The following is a 22049-nucleotide window of genomic DNA, read 5'->3' as shown; positions in this document are numbered from 1 at the left end:
TCAAACGTAGCGAAGTTTGTCTAAGCTCCACTTTGCACTGAAACTACCCCCATGGTAAATTCCTAAAATTTGAAGATCGATTAAATTCCACTTTGCACTTAAACTAACCCGTAGTAAAATTTCTCTTGATCCGTAGAATTCAGCTGAAGGTGGTTAAAATTTCGAAATCGATTAAATTCCACTTTGCACTTAAACTACCCCAATCGTAAAATTCCTCTTAACACTAGAACCACCAGCCCAGTCAAAACGACCTATTAGCGACTTTCCAAAGGCAGTGAATTTTTATGTAAGTAAACCGTGATTGGAAAATTCGATTCATACCGATACAAATAGAAGCATACATGTAGAATACTTACCAGTATTGAACATTCACGTTCCTTCGAAAGATGCTAATGGGTCATTTTGACCCGGTCGGTAGTTCTAGTGTTAATCTATAAATTCAGCTGAAGAATCGTTAAAATTTGAAAATCGATCAAATTCCACTTCACACTTAAATTACCCCAATCCTAAAATTTCTCTTCATCTATAGAATTCAGCTGAAGACAGTTGAAATTTGAAGATCGATTAAATTCCACTTTGCACTTAAACTACCCCAATCGTAAAGTTCCTCTTGATCCATAGAATTCAGCCGGAGATCGTTAAAATTTCGATACACTTAAACTACCCCATAGTAAAATTTCTCTTAATCCATAGAATTCATCGGAAGAATGATTAAAATGTCGAAATTAACTAAATTCCACTGTACACTTAAACAACCCCTCTTAATCCATAGAAATTGGGTAGAAAATGTGAAAGAATTATCAACGACGATAATCTCAATCCAACACTCGGCACCATCTGCGTCCAACAGAAAATTTCCTTCCCAGAATAAATTTCTTCGAATCGAATCGAAGGTAGGGCCGAGAGGAGGCATCGTCTATATCACGTTTCTTCGGTTTTCTAACGAGCCACCGGTCGCATCTATAGATCGCGAGGATGGCTGATCCTAAGCGAAGCGTCAGACCACGCGCGATCTGTCTCCAATTGGATATGCGGCAAGCCCCCCGAGGAATTTCTCTGACGTTGAACAACTGTCACAAAGGCTACACACGGGCCAGAAATAAAGGGTAATAGCGTCGGGCAATCGGATCGGTGGCTGCTTCTGGCGGCGATTATTTGAAAAAACCTGAAGATGGCAGGAGGTTTAATAGCTGGCAATCACGACGTAGCCGCATTTCTTCGTGATCGCTCCTTCACGAGAGAGCAACTTCCTGTTTCCATTCACTCCCGATCGCTAGCGTTCGCCAATTAGTGAACGAGTCGTCGTGTCGTCGAGGAAAACGTGAGTAACTCAGAAGGTTAACGCGACCGATTGATTTTTCAATGGTTTTTGAGTTTTTCAAAAAATTGATTTTTCGCTGGTTTTTCATTTTTCACTGGTTTACATTAATGCACGATTTTCTCCTCGATATGCGAAATACGATTGTCTGTGCCAGAAAAATTGATCGACAGAGATACGTGCAACGAGGTGTGTCGAATATGTGTCGACTGTTTCGCGATCGACAGCTTATTATAAGCTACCCGCGACGAGAGTTTCGATCGTTGGCTCGACTCCCGCGGAGAAAGACCGATCGATCGTTTCATTGATAGATTTTAAATGAAACGGTCGTTAGAGAAACGATCGTGGGATTGAATATAATGAAAAATGAAAATTGATCGACAGTTTTGATCGTTGGCTCGAGTCCCGCGGAAGAAGATTGATCGATCCTCATATTACATAGATAGATCTTAGACGTATTTGTAGAAAATTCTTTAACAGTTGTCTACATGTACTTTTAAGATAGATTTTAGAGTGTTCGTAGAGTAAGGATATATGTCCACGGGGAACAAGGAGCGCAAATAGCGCAAAGAGACACACTCGTCGCGGTCGCGTTTGCTCTTTAATATTCGCGTGGCTGGCTGTTTATGAGACTGGGGTCACGTATCGACGGATGCCTGTCGTTGCTTCTCTTCTTTCGACCGAGGCACCGCTCCTTTTTCGATCGGCTATTGTACTCTTTATAGATTAGATTCAGATTATAGATTCGAAATTCTCTAATCTGACACTTATTTCACGACGACTCTGTCGAGTTTAAACACTCGAGAGCGTTCAAATCGTGTGCAAAATCTCTGAAGCTTTTTCTCCATTTGAAATCTTTCAATTTTCAAGCTTGCAATCTGTTCGAAAGTTTGAAAACTGAGAATTCATGAATTAAGGTGATAGATGTTTAATACCGATTAGGTTCTTCCACGCGTCAGACCGATAAATTTATCATTTTTCTACGTTTTGGAAATTTCAATTAGCCGGGAAGTTTGGAAACAGGTGAAAAATGACCGCAGACGATTAAAAGCCAGGCGAGAAATCGATTTTCACGAAATCGTTACGACAATTTTCTCAGTTTTAGAGATTTCTCAGTTTTGCTCCAACGTAAACGCGAACGACGTGATCTAAAATTAAAATCGACACGCGTACACGGTTGTTGCTCGTAAATTCGATCGTCAATTCGTTAATTCCGTATGATTTAACGCCGCTATGTTCAGACGACTCTATCTCGACTGTTTCAACTACGAAATTTCCGAAATTCCGAATTTTCACAACGGTATCGTGCGATCATTTCACTGATAACTGACCGTCCCCCGTGGACATCGAGTTATACGCTCCGTTGTTTGTTAATTTAGGTGCGAAAAGCGGAATTAATTCGTATTTCGCCAGCTGTCGATCGTGACGATTTACGTCAACAATTTAACGTTCGATACGATATCCGAATTATGAAATTTCCTGCTAAATATTCCATCCTCCAGAATTATTCTCGCGAATATAAAAATGATCCTCGCATGTGCAAAAATACTGAAACTTTTGTTAAATATTTTATCTCCCAAAATGATCCTCGCATGTGCAAAAATACTGAAAATTTTCTGTCAAATATTTTCTCCTCCAGAATTATCCTCACAAATATAAAAACACTGAAATCTCTGTATTCAATATTTCATCCTCACGTATCTAAAAATACCTAAAATTTTCTGTCAATGACGTTATTCTCCATAATTTTACATAATTTCACCTCAGTTTCCTCTGTTATTTCCTCAAATATCTTCGCGCGCCATTCCTCGCTCTTTCGCCCGTCACATTTTTCACTCTTCTTAATTATTTCCCGTTTTGCCCGGCACAAAGCGTCGGTGGAATATTTACGAACTGTGGCGCGTGTGTACGTTAACGCAGCTAAAATTCTACGACCACCAGCGGTCAGTACAATTGACAAGACTCAACTTTCAACGATGTCCGTTACATCCGCGCTAATTCCTCGGCCGACAGTTCCGCTAGGTCTTCTACTCGCTTAATTAGACGAGCCCCGCTCCAGATGTAACGTAAACACACCGGTTCCTCCCTTCCTCTCCTTTTCTTCCATTCGAGAACAGAATGCCAAGAGCACTGTGTTTAATCGCCTCGCGCCGCCTCTTTAATATTCATCGATTTTTCACAATTACCAGCTGGAATTACGAGGAGTCTCTCTCTCTCTTTCGAATGGAAGACGTAACCGCGGGAATCTTATCGCGTATTCCATTAAATTTCACGTTCGACCGTCGTCAGCCTCGATAATTCAATCGGGGAATAACGTTTTCGATAATGACACAGGCGTTGACAACGTTGTTACGCGCCGGAAGGAACGGTGAAGCGGCGAAAAATTGTGCAAATAATCACACTCGAGCTGAGGTCTCTCTCTTCGTTTCTTTTTTTAGCTTATTTAGAAATGTCATATTTCTTTGCCTCGAGCAAATTTGTATCGAAATAACGTCGCAGTAAAGTTCTTTCTTTCAGCTTGTTTCAAAGTGCAACAAACCTCTCTTTGCCTGAAATTAATGAAATCTGTGGAAACTGTGTTAGCTTATTCAAAAATTGAACAAATTTCTCTTCGTCTCAAATGAATTATGGAAACTGTATCGAAATAGAATCACGGTAAAATTTCTCTTTATCTCAATCGAACGAACTCGGTGGAAATTATCGAAATAAAATCAGGCTAAAATTTCTTCAGTTAGCTAGTTTAAAAATTTGCCAAATTTCTCTTTGCCACAGCCGAACTAAACGAACGAAATACTGCACGAACCTAAGGCTCCAGAGGAGATTACCGAACCTTCACCCCCTTCGATTCAATTCGACGAGTAAAGTCTGTCCGATATCAACCTGAGCATAACATCGATCAAGCGAACTGCAAACTGTACCATCTGAGTGACGTTTTAACAATCGTATCTCTCTGTGTGCAGACAGAATTATCCGCGGGAGGAGAAATGTTTGCGCGGGATCGGTGAGACTTCACCGCGGTGTCGCACTCGCGTCATCCACCGTCACCCATTTTCTCTCTCTTTCGTTTTATTGTTTCGCTCGAAATCCCGTTAATTTATGCTGTCGCGTTACCAAACGAATAACATCACCTGCGCGCAATTAAAACGAAACAAAACACACGTCGCAGAAGAAACGTTTAAAAACTGGCCACCGATGTTCTCCACAATCAGAAACGAAAATGGCGTCCAGCTACATCTTCCAGAAGAGCACACTCTGATTTCATTCCTTTCTTTTCCGCCACGACACCAAGTGCGAGTGTTGGAAATCCTTCTCGAGTGAGTAGGATTAGAGACGAATTAACGATAATTCGAGTTGAATATACTTGGAGGCCAATTTCGAGTATCGGCGAAGTTTGTCGCGTTATCAAGGGCCAACCGAGGCCCGTGACAAAGTTGTTCCGCGGATTGCTATGCCCGAGAGAGGGGCAAGTAGGCTCGTACGCATGTCTGTGTGCACACCAACACAATCTCGGACAAAGAACCATTGGTGTTCGTTATATAACGAATTATCGAGGGCCTATATTACAGGTGTTTCTTAGAGAAAAGACCATTTTAACAAAGTGCGCGCTCGTTGCCGGTAAGTGGATCGTTTTCTTTTTCTTCCTCTTCATTTTAAGTCTGTTTCTTTTGTCCGCGGAGGCTGACAGCCGAATTTTTTCTCTCTCCGATCGGTCTCACCCCGGTGCACAGATTACCGGCGACACTATCGTGACGTCATCGCTCAGCATTCAATTTCCCGAGCTGTCCATGGACAATAGAGAGCGGTGGTGGGGAGGATCGAGGCGGAAAGTTTGATCGGGTCCTGGGATAAGCTTAGATCGCGACGAAAAACCGGGAAACGTCGAGGGAATTGATAAGTGTCGATGACGTGCTTTGGAATTTTCTCGTTTTCGAAGAAGGCGACGAGGGACGACGGTAGACTTCAGGATTCATAGGGGATTGCTTTTTTGGAGAGGTTCAGGAGGTTGGAGGATTTTCTGTTCTTTGTGGTTTCGTGGGTTTTGTTTTGTTGCCATCGCGAGGAAAGTCAGGTGTTTTTTTTAATGCGAATTTTTTAGTCGAAGTAGGTGATTTTTGGCTAATTTGTGAAAGATCCTCGGGTAGCAGATGTTGGTCACATAAAATGGTGAAATAAACTTGTCATGTTTATTGAATAGTATTGTGAAATACTTCTTTCGTTGCTAGTTTTCTAATAGTGTGGTAATTTGTAAGCTTCTCTTAAGTTAATAAGAATTGTTCACTTGAAGTAGATGTTCTCCAACAAGTTTGTCAAAGATCCTCGAATTAATGACACAAAGTGGTGAAATAAATTCGACAGGTTTATCTTGAAATACTGCTTCATACATTAGAAGTGTTTCTTCCATTGCTAATTCACCAAGCTTCTCCCAATACAAATTGTTCACTTGAACAATAGATGTTCTCCAATAAGTTTGTCAAAGATCCTCGAATTAATGACACAAAGTGGTGAAATAAATTCGACAGGTTTATCTTGAAATACTGCTTCATACATTAGAAGTGTTTCTTCCATTGCTAATTCACCAAGCTTCTCCCAATACAAATTGTTCACTTGAACAATAGATGTTCTCCAATAAGTTTGTCAAAGATCCTCGAATTAATGACACAAAGTGGTGAAATAAATTCGACAGGTTTATCTTGAAATACTGTTTCATACATTAGAAGTGTTTCTTCCATTGCTAATTCACCAAGCTTCTCTCAATACAAATTGTTCACTTGAACAATAGATGTTCTCCAACAAGTTTGTGAAAGATCCTCGAATTAATGACACAAAGTGGTGAAATAAATTCGCCAAGTTTATCGAATAATATCACGAAATACTTGTTTCGTTACTAATTTTCCAATAGTGTGATAATTTCCAATCTTCTCTTATCTTAATGCGAACTGTTCATTTGAAGTGGGTGCTCTCCAAAAAATTTGTGAAAGATCCTCGAATTAATGACACAAAATGTCGAACTAAATTCGTCACGTTTATCGAATAATATCACGAAATACTTGTTTCGTTGCTAATTTTCCAATCTTCTCTTAACTTAATACAAATTGCTCGCTAAAAGTATGTGCTCTCCAACAAATTTATGAAAAATCCTCAAATGAACGACACAAAATTCCCCACTTTAATCTAACAAAAGTTTCTCACAAATTACAGAAACTTCGCCCGATCGACTTATACCTTCTCCCCAACACCAAACGCGACGACAAATTGCTAGAATTGACGAGGACAATAGAACGACACGTTAACCGCTCGCAACGATTACTCAGATATTCTTCTTTTATTAATTCAACACGTTGCGCCATTCTCGACTATCGCGCATAAGCGAGACAGATAAATACCTGGACGCGAAATTTCAGAATTATTATTACCCGATCACTCAACGGTCCCGTTTCTTCCTGGAACCGTCGTTCCTTCCGTCACGTATTTCCCGATAACGTAACGATCTCTGAAGGAAGTAGATCGCGCGTAATACCGATCCAGGATCGACATGCTTGCACCCTAGCGTCAGCACGATCGATTTCCATTCTCTTTGCACGAGCCTCTGGCGATCATTTGCTTTCGTATCTTCTTATTTTGATTAAGGTCATCGCGGAACTATCGCGAAGGAAACGTTCACTTTTTCTTGTAGATCCTCTTTCCGTATCCAACCGTAATTAGAAATCAGGATACGAGTCTGGATAGTACTGAATTTTCCAAGAGGAAATTACTAAAAAATCGTCACTTTTTCTCGATAAACTTTCTCACACTTTGAGATCAAAGATTACACGAACAATATCGTCGCAAAGTTTAAGCAGCCTTCTCACGTAATTGAAAATCAGGATCTGTCTGGGTAATACTGAATTTTCCAAGAGAAAGTTACTGAAAATCGTCACCTTTTCTCGATAAACTTTCTCACACTTTGAGACCAAAGATTACACGAACACTATCGTCGCAAACTTGAAGCACACTTTTTCAGAAGAATATTTTGAAATTAGCTCGTTGACAATTTTCCTCGAAATTAACGTCACTCTTCAAAAACGGTTCTAATTTCGATTCCTAAGGTGTCTGTCTTCTTCTGAAAATTGAAATTCATTACAACTCGCTCTGATCGGAAGCATTCCAGACTGAAACGTCGTTACACTTCACACGTGTTTCTCCATATTTGAAATATCCAGGATAAAAGTTCTAGCTCATTGTCGTCGCGTTAATTCTCTCGACTCTTTAAAAACGAAACACGCCCCCTCTCTCGATAAATCTCCGCCTTTCTTCGCGTTTATTTCCTTCGATCTATTGCACATCGAGCGTCTATTTAAATCGAGCTTGTATAGCAACAAACGTGTGGTTATTTAGAAACAGGCAACGTCACGCTATATTTAGCAATAGCACATTCTGCTTGTCGTCGAACGTACGTGCACGATAATAGATAAGACGTTTATAATTGCGAAATATCTTCTCGAGAACGTTTTCGCAGTCTCGACTCTTGCGGTGATCGATTTTTCACTTCCTCTTAATTTACATCGAGATGACTTTTTTTTTAAGCTAAACGCGCAGTATTTTCTTGTGTAAAAATGATAAAGGCCACGGGGGGCTGGGTTAAACGTCTTGGGAGATAACGAGCACCGAGTTTTTTTCCGTCAGGCTGCAATTTCACAATGATTAATCGTCGTCGTTGTTATTTTTATTATTGTCCGAGGACCTGTGTCGATGTTAAGTCGGTCAGCGACCGAAAATCTTTCTGAATCCTACATACGCCGAGGTTTTGTGATAATTGTCTTAGAATAAAGGCTCGAATTTAATTTAACGTTGGTACGTGAATTATTCGCGGTCAGCGACCGAAAATCTTTGAATATCTAAGTCGAGGTTTTGTGATAATTGCCTTAGAATAAAGTCGCGAATTTAATTTAACGTTGGTATGCGAATTATTTGAGGTCGGCGACTGAAAATATTTCTGAACCTCGTTGAAATTTTGTGAAAATTGTCTAAGAATAAAGTCGCGAAGATGATTCTCGATTAATATAATAATAATAACCTCTCGGTCAGAAAATCTCTGAATTTACGTCGAAATTTTGCAAAAAAAAGTCGCGAATTTAATTCTCCATTGATACGCAAATTATCCGCGATTAATAGTCTCTCTCAGTCAGAAAAACCCTGAATTTACGTCGAAATTTTGTAAAAATGGTCCCAGAATAAAGTCGCGAATTTAATTCTCCATTGATACGCAAATTATCCGCGATTAATAGTCTCTCTCGGTCAGAAAATCTCTGAATTTACGTCGAAATTTGGTGAAAATTGTCAGAATAAAGCGACGAATTTAATTTAATATTCATACGTGAATTATCCGCGTTTAATAGCCTCTCTCGGTCAGAAAATCTCTGAATTTACGTCGAAATTTTGTAAAAAAGTCGCGAATTTAATTTAACATTGATACGCAAATTATCCGCGATTAATAATCTCTCTCGGTCGGAAAATCTCTCAATCTACCTCGAAATTTTGTAAAAATGGTCCCAGAGTAAAGTCGCAAATTTAATTTAACGTCAATACCTAAATTATTTACCGATAAACAATCATTCTCTATCAATAAACCGAAGAAACTCCAAATCCCTCTGAATCCGTCGCAATTTCCCCAAAACGCCTCCAAACTAAAGTCACAAATACAATTCACCGTTGATCCATAAACTCTCGATTAACAATCTCATCTTCAAACCCATAAAAGATTTCCACATCGTCGACCAAATATTCCACCCACGAAATCCCGTTTTTCGACAACTCGTCACTTACCATCTTATCGGTTGATAAAACTTTTTTTCCACGGCCCATAATGGCCGCGGCAGACAAATAAGAAGAGTCCGTCGAGCCTAACCAACTACAGATAATCGATCGAACAATTCGCGACATCCTCTCGTGGAATTTCTGTATTTTCGAAACTCTTCACCAACGATCGTAGCGGTCATTTCGATAACAAGATACCACGACGCATAGGAGCAAGGATCGACGATTGCCGCCGCTTGATAGCTTCTAGCTTCCTAACGGTGTACGTCTACTTGTGTCGACTCAAGTGCTCTGATAGTTTCGATAATTAACATCGCGACTCGATAAAATTATCTTCAGATTTCCAATGAAAATTGCTCGTTTCAAGACGATCTTTCTACCGATTCACGAAATTGCCGCGAGATAGGAGAAACGGTGACGATTTATCGAGTGATCTAGCAAATATTTCTCGACAACAGGTAGATATGTAGTGTACCTGCTCTTGAATAAAGTACGAGAGATCCTTCGATATTCAATATTATTCCTTATCGACACGGCAGAAGCATTATCGCGTGTTACCGACAATAGTGCTTGTTCGTGAATAAATATTAGCGATGAGAAAAGAAAAAATTCCAAATATGTTGAATTATGTAAGAGATCGATCGATAGAAAACTGTGCGTCTCTGACGCAGCGGTACAATAGTTGCTTAACCGGGTATCATTGCAACGGTACCATTGTTTTCTTGAGCAATTATCGTACAATTAAGTCGTCATCGTTCAAGAAATGGCAGGGGAAAAGAATTAATTATATAATGTTTTTCAAAGCATCGGCTAATCAAAATTCTATTATCATGTTTGTCCGATAAACAAGTGCATTAATGTCAATATTGTTCGTACATCTAATTCTTTGCAGGTAGACTTTGCGTCAATTGATTTGGAGGGAATTTGTTGGAGGATTTCTTTTTGTTACTTTTTTTGGGATTTGATTTATTTCCGTGGTTGCTTGTGGAATTATTTTGTAAATCGCAGGTGGATTTGAAATGGAAACGGTGTTTTTGATGTAGAAATTCTGGTGTGGTGATATCTCCTCCTCGATTTACGCACTTTAATCGGTGCAACCTTCGGTAATTCCAGGATTGCAGAAATCAATTCAATCGTTTGTACGTTTTGAACGTGTGAATGGAGATTGTTGTTTGCTTATGGTAGCGTAGTACCGTTTCCTCTTTATTCTTGGCGCTCGTTTAGGTGTGTAAGAACACACCATCTTCTTTATTTGGAATTAATTTGAGGAGTGTGAAGTTTTGTTGTAAATGGAATTTAAAGGGAAGATGGAGAAGCATTTTTGTTTGAGTTACTTGAATCCTACTTTTCTATTAGAATTTTTAAAACTTCAAGTTTTCAAATATTTAAGTTACTAATGCTTAAATATTCAAGGTTTCAGACTTTCAAAATTTTTAATTATCAAAAATTGAAACTTTCAAATTTTCAGAGCTCCATTAATTTTCAAGCCTTTAAGCTTCCAAATTTTCAATCTCTCAAATATTCAAATCTCCAAATTTTCAATCTCTCAAATATTCAAATCTCCAAATTTTCAATCTCTCAAATATTCAAATCTCCAAATTTTCAATCTCTCAAATATTCAAATCTCCAAATTTTCAATCTCTCAAATATTCAAATCTCCAAATTTTCAATCCCTCAAATATTCAGAGCTCCAAATTTTTAAGTATTCCAAGTTTAAAATTTCCAAACCTTTAAGCTTCCAAATTTTCAATCTCTCAAATATTCAAATCTCCAAATTTTCAATCTCTCAAATATTCAAATCTCCAAATTTTCAATCTCTCAAATTTTTAAGTATTCCAAGTTTTAAATTTTCAAGTCTTCAAACTTTCAAATTTACAAAGTTCCAATATCTAAAATTTGCAGACTTTCCAAACCTGAGAAATTCCAAAATTCCAAAATTTCAAAACACACACAGAAAATCGCACTATACTTCTTCCTCTCTCATAAAATAAAAATCTCCGAACTCTCAGCGACCACCATACGGACAGAAACCTCCCAAACTCCACCTCCGAACAGCAATTCACATCCCAACGAACTCGTTTCTCCAAACTACCCACATTTACAACCCAAATTCGCAAGGTTCAACCCTCACGTTCCCTTCGTTCAACTCTCCACCAACCCTTTTGTTCCATACACAACTCTCGTGCACACTTACGTGCCGATATAACCATTAAAAAATCTACTATCGATTTTTCCCTTGGATGCTGAGGATGCAAGACGACTGAAGGGTACAACTCGTGTATTACCAACTTGCATTCCATTTAATCTTCTAACAGTTACGCCATAGATACGCGTTCGGTTGCAACAAACGCTCGAAACGCGCGTGCATACCTTTCCGCGAGATATAGATAACAGATAGATACAGGAAAGAAAATATGGGTTGCACGTGGAAGAAATATCGAGGTTGCAGATTTCACGATGATACGAGTACTCTGAACAACAGAGGGGAAAGTGTCTCCAATGAATTTACCACGAGGGAAAACATTCTTCCACTTCTCTCCCTACTTCTTCGCAAACACTTTTTTTCACTAAACTCTACATTAACAAACATAGTAATTCCTGCAATAATTTTACCAATCTTCATTCTAGCAGCGTAACGAAGTTTCCTTCCGCCGCTTATCGGCACACTCATCGAACTCGAGGAATTAGCCGAACCTTCCTCAAGGAAACGTATCGCTGCCCTTCGGTCGATGAGTTCACAATTCTACGACGCATATACGGTATATCGTTGGAAAGTTCCTCTATTTATCAAGATTTCGCCGTGTACACGCCGCGTTTCGAGCGTTTCCGTTCGTTTCCCTCTCAGACATCGCGGAATATTTATTCACGTTCTGACCGTGTTTCGAGAACGGTCAGCGAATTCGTAGAATGCACCCTTAACGACTTTCGATTCGCTCGCTTGTGTTTTCAACGGGAAATTTTCTAGATCCTACGTGGATCGATAAAATTTCCCACAGGCAATCGAGATAATCGAAGAGTTAAGATACCGGACGATAAGGAAGATAGAGGGAAATTTCCTTCGATCGAAGTTAACGATCTCTGCGATCGAATCGATTCGAGAAATTCTCGTTAACCGCTTTGGAGAACGCGAGACGTACACGCCACTGCGGAATTGTTGGCCTTGACCCTTACTCTCGAGCAACCCTAATCAGAATTCGTTCTCAGGAGGTCGATTGTTCTTCAGAGAGTTCCAATAGAAATCTTCATTCTATGTATATTATAGGTAAGAGGATCGAGTGGAGCAGTGCTTTCGACGATGATTTAGTTGCTTATTGGCTTAATTTCGAATACAGTTTCTTTATGGTGTTTCAAGAAAGATTGGGTTTTAGATTGGAATTTTCGAAAGTGTCATTTCTATGTTGTATTTAAGTTTTCATTGTTTGACGCGATATCGAAGCAGCTGGTCGCTAATCTTGTCTACTAAAAGAGCTGTATGGGGTAAAGTACAAATAGAGCTGTGGACAACCCTTTCGCTTATTTTCTGACGCAGCTTGACTCGTTAGAGATGAAGTGCGTAGGGTTTGAAGGCTGAGGAACATCAACCCCCGGGAAGTTTAATATAATAGATGAATTTTACTGTTATTAGGTTAGTGTGTGGAATCTTCTTCAAAGAGGGAGAATGTAATTCGTGTAATTCGATTGAAATGAGGTCGAGTTTTGGGAATTTGGTCTTGAGAAACTGTGGACTTTTAGGATATTTTATTGGACATCTGAGAAAGTAGAAAATATGTTTTTCGGTGTGGAATAGTTCGATTGTTATAATCTGTGGAGGTACTTTGGTAATCTAAAATTTCGTTGATTCAATTTTTATAATTTCCGTTGAAAGAAATAGGCTATTCTTCGTCTGAATACTGGAAGATTAAATTATGAAGAATTCAACCCCATCGATATTCCCCACGTTAACTGAAAACCACCTATTTTCGTTGATCAATTTCATACAGACACTCCAACGTGACTTTCTAACTTTATTTCAACATTCTAGCAACACCAAAGTGAAACTTCTAATTCTGCCTCGTAACTATTTTTAAAAGCTAAATTCGTCCGTCGTTTATAAATGATTCACACCCTACCTAAAAATTTTCCAGTCCATAAAACGTACTCTGCCACCAAAAAATCGTAAGGAACATATAAATTCGTAACTCTCGATCAGATACTTGATATTCGTCGAAATTTTCGTAGTGTGTAGCATCAACTTTTGACACTGTCTCACAGTGAAAAATCATTCACCGTCGACGGTGTTTCGACGGTGGCACCGATCGTGAGAAATCTTTAAAAAGCGAAACGCGCGTCGCGACGTTCTCCGCGTGGCACATTCAACTGTCGACGTCGACACAGTAAAAAATGATTCCGCGTCGACGGTGGTTCGACGACGGCACCTCGCCGGAGAAACCTTTGAAAAGTGAAACGCGCGTCGCGACGTTCTCCGCATGGCACATTCAACTGTCGACGTCGACACAGTAAAAAATGATTCCGCGTCGACGGTGTTTCGACGGTGGCACCTCGCCGGAGAAACCTTTGAAAAGTGAAACGCGCGTCGCGACGTCCACCGCGTGGCGGGTTCAACCCCCGTCCGCAGCATCGATCGATGATCGCGCGGCCTTGACACGATGCTCCGTGCTCTCTGGTTGCAGGGTCGAGGACTCACGCGGGACGGTCGTTGCATTTTCACCGGCTGGAGGAGTCTCGTTCGTATCTTGTTTGGAGGGAGGAGGTATCGAGTGCGTAACAGAGACAGAGAAACAGAGAGCGAGTGAGAAGAACACGAATCGTCCAGTCGTGCAAGTGGCGGAAGGAGAAGGGAGAACCAGAAGAAGAGAGAGAGAAGGTTTATCGAACGTTCGCGTGCGGTAAAGCGAGTTAGCTAGCCTGCACACGTCCAACACCGTAGCGAGGAGGAGTGTGACCGAGACAGACGTTGTACAGAGACAGAGAGGGAGAGAAAAATGCCTCCCACCCACGACCATGAGGGAAAAGAGGGGCGCTATAAAGAGTATGCCTATAGCCCTGTACCAGAGAGTGCCAGTTCAGCGGTGTACGATTCAACCACCCTTGGAAAATATACCGAGTTTGGTACCGGTTCACCGAGCTATCGTTTCAAGAACGGTGTCCTAGAAAAGTGTCGTGACTCAGATATGACGGAAAAGGGTTCCACGCTACTACAGTATGTCGCTGCGGCTGCAGGTGAGTCCCTTTTCAACCCTTTATGCACACAATTTACACCTCTTGCCTTTCATTTACCACACTTTAACGGGGATGCGTACGTTTCTTTTAGACGCTTCATTTTTAACTTGTCACTGGTTCGTCGATACTTCGGAACGCTGTAGTTTATTTACGAAGGGATTGTTCGGTTTTTAATTATTGTGACGTTGGGCCTGTATTAATCGTTTTTATTACAAATTAAAGAGTAGCTTCGGTTCGAGAGGTGATTTGACAGGTTGGTTATTTAAGGAATTTGTTACGTTTATGTGAGAAAGAAAGTGCAGAGTAGAATTTGTGCTGTTGACATTTGTCGTCTGTTGTAAATTGCAATAAATAAGTGTTTTAATTTTGACATAAGTAACAGTGAATTATAGATACTTCACCCATTGGCACATATTTATTTAATAACGTAAGAGATACCTTTAAGGTTACTTTATTTTACAATAACTTAAAAAAATGTTAACAATCGACACGAAAATGACAACGACTCGACCCTCGCGACTAACTTTCTACGAAACTGGAACACATCTCGAAGGCCAGTAGGTCTGCCGACTCATCCCTTAAAGACGCCGCATCGCGATAAACATCATTTTTCATCGGAATCGATGCGTCGACGTTGCACCTTCGCGAATTTCCCTTATCGATACTGCAGTAGTGTGTAGCGATATCGCAGTGACGTTGAAATCTTGAAATTAGCGTCAATACAACACCTCTTTTCTTACATTTCAAGCACGATCTGCGTCTCGAGTGTGACTTATTAAAAGGCAAGGGGTTAAAATGTGAATAGCTGTGGTAGTAATTAGGATTCTCTAAGGGATACACGTCTTCATTTGAAAGTGAAACTATCGCGAAAAGTGATCAATGCACGCATAATTTGAGAGCGTGAAATCTTTCAAATAGGCACGTACCCTAACGCACAGTCTCGTGGACAGAGTCTAGCGAACCTAACCGCGTGCTGGCACCGTTTCTATTTTCACGTGACGCGCGAACCACTCGGGGATCGTTTTGTTCCCTTTTTTGTCGATATACATAGAAATTTTTCACCGATCAACCCTTCCACTGCGACAGATTTTCATGCGCGTGGCGGACGGTGAATGTTCAACCACGACTGCAAAATCTTTTATTTCGGAGTCTTGAAATTTTTGAGAAAATTAAGGATTAAATTCGCTTGAAAGCATAAATTCACTTGCGAGCAAATATTCAACAGCAGTGAAAGGGTTAAGTGATTTAGCTGCGAGTAATTCCGAGGAGAAACCGAATTATGGAGATCGAAAGTGAACTTTGGTAAATCGTGATCTAACAAGGTTCATATTTCAAATTTTAATTTTTACATATCTTATTATCAGAATGAATATTCAAAATTTTAACTTCAATTTATCAGAATGAAAAAAACGAAAAATCGCAGAATTTCGTAGAAACAGTTAACCAAAGATGCGCGTTCTTGGAAGAAGAAACGAGTGTACCCGAATCGTTCTCAAAGGGTGGAAGCATCCTCAAGCTTCCCCGAGATAAAATGAAAATCTTGTAAGGAAATTTACCGAACCTCCCCGAAGCATCGATGGTATCGCAAGCAGTGCGTGTTAGTACGATACGGATTAGATAAACACCACGATCCGCCAGAGTGGCGGGAAAATTATAAAAAAAAAATAGATACCGTAATGCTGTCTTCGTTCCAGCAAGAGTACGTAAAGCGTCGAGAAAAGAAGTCTCTCCGTTCGATTAAAAATGAAGAAAAAAGAGGAAGAATCGAATTAACAAAAAGTGATTCGTTGCGTCGTTTAATAGAATGACAGTCACATTTCGTTATGACAGCGAGGAACATCGCCTCGAATGGAATTATCGCGATTTCCAGCGAAGCCGCGTGGGACAGCGTAGGACGAAAGGAGACGTTAATCGGAAGAATTCGCGCGCCGTTTCTTAGTTCCTTAACAATGATCGCGACTGACGTTAAACGAGCACAATTCAATTGTAATTTATTCATTAGCATACGATTAACACGTGTGCAGGATGACACGCGTCTGCAAAAAGATCAAAGAAATTTATTGTTTCACGGATCTTCGATTGTTCGTTTCCGATATCACGTTTATCGAACTATCTGTCGATAAATTCATTGTTAATTGGAACGTCAATTTTACGATCACCGCGTTGATTCGCGGAGAAATAAAAATCATGTCGATTCATGGAGAAATAAAAATCGTCGACGTGGTTTTCACGAGAAAAACACGGAAAGAACGTAAACAGCCGCGGATTCTTTCGTCGCGTGCGTTCTAAAACAGATTTGGCTCGATACACGCGAGATACGCGCTTTGGCACTTGCTCGCGACCAGTTCACTTTGAGAAGGTACGAGGAATTATGGTAGGGAAACGTGGAATGGATATTTCTGCTTCACTATCGACGTCTTTTTCAAAGGATTATTCAGATGGAAATTTAGTTCCGTGTTTCGTAGTAATGCACAATTGCATTTGCATTTGTCGATGAAAAAAACGATCTACCTTCTCTTCGATTGTACGAAAACGAATCGAGAATATATTCTGCTGTTTCGTAGCAGTGCACAGTTGCATTTGCATTTGTCGATCTACCTTCTCTTCAATTAAACGAGAAAGAATTGAAATTTACTTTGCTAATTCGTAGTAGTGCACAATTGCATTTGCATTTGCATTCGCCGATGAAAGAAACGATCTACCTTCTTTTCAATTCAACGAAGAAAAATCAAAAATTTTACCTGCTCTTCAATTAAACGTAAAGGAATTGATAATCTATTCCGCTGCTTCGTAGTGGTGCACAATTGCATTTGCATCTGTCGATGAAAGAGATGATCTACCTTCTTTTCAATTAAACGAAGAAATTACGTTGCTGTTTCGCAGTAGTGCACAATTGCATTTGCATTTGTCGATGAAAGAGACGATGCACCTTCTTTTCAGTTAAACGAAAAATACTCAAAAATTTATTTTCCCGTTTCATAGCAATGCACAATTGCATTTGCATTTGTCGATGAAAGAGACGATCTACCTTCTTTTCGATTAAACGAAAAAAGAATAGAAAATTTATTCTGCTGTTTCGTTGCAGTGCACAATTGCATCTGCATTTGCATTCGTCGATGAAAGAAACCATCTACCTTCTTTTTAACTAAACGAAGAAAAATCAAAAATTTACTTCACTCTTCGATTAAACGAAAAAGAATCAAGAATTTATTTTCCTGTTTTATAGCAATGCACAATTGCATTTGCATTTGTCGATCCACCTCCTTTCCACTTAAACGAAAAAAGATCTACAAATCGAACGATCTCTCAAACTTCCTCTTCCACCACAAAGTGAAAACCACACACTAACAGAAATTGCAAATGAACGGAATAACACTCACGAATGGGAACTTTCTTCCTCACATCTCAGACTTGGCACTCTACCATCGCTGCTTCGACTAATCAATCACTCTATTCGCGACAGTAACGAAAAATGAATTCGCAAAACCCTCCGTCAATTTTCCCCAGCAAAAGTTTGCCACAATCTAAACGCTCCAACTCCATATCGCAGATACACGAATTAACAATCCCTCGAACAATTATCAAATCTGGCACGATCGAAGTGCTCCTCATCGTCGAGCTATTCTCGGTTGTCTCGTGTCGCGAGTATCGATCTAGCACGTGGATTAACCCGCGGAGAAACGACCATCGGAAACCCAACGTTACGAATTCACCGTTCGTCTATCTTCACAGAGTTTGCCCCTCGTAAAATCATAATCGTGCACACGTGTGTGAATATAGAAATTCCTGGTGGAATTGCGTAATCAGCGGGGTTTTATAGGAGTAAACAGTGGAAATCGCTTTCCAAGCCTGACTAAACGATGAAATACAGTGAAATTGTGCGGATGCCTGGAAAATAGGGATAGAACTGCAAACAGTCACCGCGATTTTCACGGTCAACAAGATTTATCGCTGTTGCGTAAAGCAATGAATTACATCGAGTTGGAGACTGTATTTGGACTGTTGAAAATAAGATAGCGATGATACCGCGATGGTGACAATAGTGTTTTACTCGAATCAAACTAAGCGTGGAATTTTCAACTCTTCTGTAAATTTGCCTTGCTTATTGGATCGTGTTTTAATGCTAGATTTAACGTACGTTAGAGTCGTATGTGTTTTATTTCGATTTTGTTGGCGATTGTAGGTATTTAAAAGAATACCTGCGCTTGTGTTATAAGCGTTGCAGCTTTTCAACCCTTTCGTGACCAGTTGGACGCATACGAGTCCCGGCCGAGCGTACTCGAGGAAAAATTCATATCGATTTAGTGTCCATTGTGAAAATTGAATACAGTACTTAAAAATACACGAAGAGAGTAATTTAGTCGGGAAATTTTCATATGCATACCTCGATCTTAGTCGTTGCGTGTATTGGAATAAACTTCCTTCAATTTTTGAGAGAAATTATTTTGATTGTTAATCCAACTGCTAATCTTCACATTCGATTCCGAATTTGCAACTCGAGAAAATCTCTTTTTCACATTCAGAATCCGAGCATATCTTATTATAACTATTCTAACTTCAACATTTCATCGCGTAAGCGTTTAGGCATCGATTCTACTAATTTCACTTACTCTAACTTCAAGTAGAAAAAGCAGAAGGCATTTCATTAATTAACTACGAATAAGAATCGCGCACATAGCGTTCAATTTTCTATCTTAAAGTTAACTTGTCCTATCTCATAAACTACTTGAAGTTAACCGCGTATGCAATCAGTACCCGCAGTCCACTCTGTATTCCTGAGAATCAGAGTGTCCACGGGTACGCGTAGTTCTCAGCTTGGTGTCCCTTTCGAAAGATTTTCATTTTTGGAAAAGGATACCAATTACCAGGTCCCACCACGAGGAGGTGACTACGCAAGGGACCCGACAAAAACAGGGGCCCTACTGGCAACTCTCAGAGATACGCGTTTCTCATTCGTAGTAAAAAGGAAATTGACACTTTGTTCAAAAATTCCTGTCTTTATTTTCTTCAAATTTCATTCTCAATCGCAAGTATTGTAACTCGAAAGAAAGAACGAACGAGCCTAATCGACGTATTTGCTCGCGGTATCGCGCGCTACTCGCGAGCAAGTACGTCGAGTAAAAGCTTGAAAGAAATTGAGTGATCGAGAATCGATATTCGCGAGAATATTACTGTTCTACGTTTGATGTCGACGATATTTATTAATTATGCTACGAATGAGATCGCGTGTCTCTGTAAGAGAGCGCGCACATTGTATTCGATACAATTTTCTATCTTAGAATTATTTATTCTATTTTATAGACTAGTTAAAATTAAAACGCACGCATCCCACGATGTCCATCGATGGATGATTCAAATATTTGCTAACATATTTTATCTTATGGACTACTTAAAGTTCACATTCGCATACTTTACAGTATTTTATATCACACGCATGTGGCACTCTACAATTTTCTACTCATTTTCTCATACAAGTTTACATGAAAGTCAGTAGAAGGAAGGGAAATATCTGAAAAGATAATTATTTTGAATATATTAATTAGATAAATCGATGATCATCAATTCGAAATGTTCCTTTATTAGTATAATCTTTTGAAATAATAGGAATTACATATGGCTTACCAACTCTCAGATCTATCGAGCCTTTGAAATTCCCTCAGTGAGCCATTTGCATCCTCCAAGCATCGAATTTTGCTTCCATCACACAATTTTGAGTCCTCCAAGCCTTGAATTTGGTTTAACCAGTGGTCCAATGCCAAATTGAGAGACCCAAAGCCAGATCGAAAGACCCAAAGCCAGATTGAAAGACCCAAGGTCAGATCGAAAGATCCAAGGCCAGATTGAAAGATCCAAAGTCACATTAAAAGACCCAAGGCCAGATCGAAAGACCCAAGGCCACGTTGAAAGACCCAAGGCCACGTTGAAAGACCCAAGGCCAGATCGAAAGATCCAAAGCCAGATTGAAAGACCCAAGGCCAGATCGAAAGACCCAAGGCCAGATCGAAAGACCCAAGGCCAGATCGAAAGACCCAAAGCCACAGACCAAGACCCACCAGACTCAGGAAGCTGTGGAAGTGTCGCGCGAAATTGTGTACGGATCGCGATTTCTTTCAAGTGTACTTTAATTCGTTGAATTTCGTTTAACACCCGAAACCGCGAATTTTTATCATCCTCCATTGTACCATGTAGTCCATTTTATATGGGGTATTTAGTAAAAGTTTAAGGGTGTATCAACAAAACGCGTTCAAAAAAAGAGAAGCAAAACCCGAAAAAAGGGATGAAGCTATTTTATCGAAAACGCGACGCGACGTAATAAATTCTCGTATCGATCGAAAATAATTGGTGAGTATTTCTTACGAAAACTGACTCTAATATTGAATTCACGCGGTATACTAGTAGGGTACTCTAATAATGGGTGGGCATTTGCACCGAGTAGTGCAACAGAGTTCGGATGTGAACTCACATCCTTCGATTTCTTCTTCCAAGCTTGGTAGTTCTGCTTCAAACATGCACATGCACACACATATATAACCAATCACCAAACCCTCAAAAAATTCACTCACAATTCGCAGATTAGGCAGCTGGGCTCTGCAACGTGGATTTGACTGCGTTGCATCCCTCCTTCCTCTCAGATTGTCATCCTCCCGCCAATCATTCCAGTCCCTCGGCGTTCATTTTCCAAGACTCACAGACTCACACTTTGTGAGTCACTGTGGAATGGACGACGCGAAAAGTACTTCGAAACGCGATTTATTTAGAGAGGGAGAAACCGCGAATTTATATTACTTAAAATTTGACTAAACTTTCGTAGAACGCGAGTGAAAAATTGAAAGAAGTATATAAATTGAATGAAAAGAAAAAAACGCGAATTCGGAGGAAGTATCAGATAAACGCGTGAAAGTATTCAATAATAAGCGAACTAGGGATGAAGCTACTGCAATACGCGATGCACTGACTCTAGTACTTATAAAAATTGAACAATTATTAATTGCGAAACTCTAGTGAGACGGTTTTATCAGGGGTAGCTCAGCTCATTTTTGAGCTGGCAATAGACAAAACTAACTACTAAACCAAATCACCAGAAAGAAACCCATTTTTGTAACTCACTGTTCGCAGATTAGGCAGCTGGGCTCTGCAACAAAGATTTGGCTGCATTTCCTCCTTCCTTCCTCACAGATTCGTCAAGTCTTTCGTCCTTCCTTCTGCGTTGACTTTCCAAGACTCACAGACCCACAAAGTGTGAGTCGCTGTGGAATGGACGACGCGAAAAGTACTTCGAATCGCGATTTATTCAAGTTTTATTTAGAGTGGGAGAAACCGCGAATTTGAATTACTTTAGATTTTACTATTGAACTAAATTTTCGTAGAACGCGAGTGAAAAATTGAAAGAAAGTAGAAAATAAACGCGGTATATAATAAATTGAATAGAAAAGAACAAACGCGAATTCGTATCTTTTTCGATTTTATCATATAAGACAATTTCAATACAATTCGCGACGATAATTGGGGAGAAGTATCAGTTAAACGCGTAAAAGTATTCAATAATAAGCGAACTAGGGATGAAGCTATTGTAATACGCGATGCAACGACTCTAATATGTATCGAAAGTGAAAATAGATTTTTAATTACGAGAAACTAATTGAGACGGTTTAATCGAGGGTGGGCATAGTGCACGAGTATAGTGCACTCGTTCCAAATCAGCTCGCAATATAAAATT

General features: G+C 39.8%; 1 protein-coding gene across 1 annotated transcript in view; it reads left to right on the top strand.

Moving 5' to 3' along the window:
* Positions 1-1181: 1181 nt before the first annotated feature.
* The window catches only part of LOC108580117 (facilitated trehalose transporter Tret1-like), a 55745-nt gene continuing 34877 nt past the window's right edge, over positions 1182-22049 (top strand). The window contains exons 1-2 of the mRNA XM_017943783.1: positions 1182-1321; positions 13783-14332. Of these exons, the coding sequence (XP_017799272.1) occupies positions 14095-14332 (238 nt within the window). The 5' untranslated portion in view covers positions 1182-1321; positions 13783-14094. The remainder of the gene's footprint in view (positions 1322-13782; positions 14333-22049) is intronic.

The sequence above is a fragment of the Habropoda laboriosa genome, unplaced genomic scaffold (genome assembly GCF_001263275.1).
Source record: "Habropoda laboriosa isolate 0110345459 unplaced genomic scaffold, ASM126327v1 scaffold2, whole genome shotgun sequence".
NCBI classification, from domain to species: domain Eukaryota; kingdom Metazoa; phylum Arthropoda; class Insecta; order Hymenoptera; family Apidae; genus Habropoda; species Habropoda laboriosa.
Note: the sequence above shows the minus strand (reverse complement) of the source record. Positions and strands in the feature narration are given on the sequence as shown.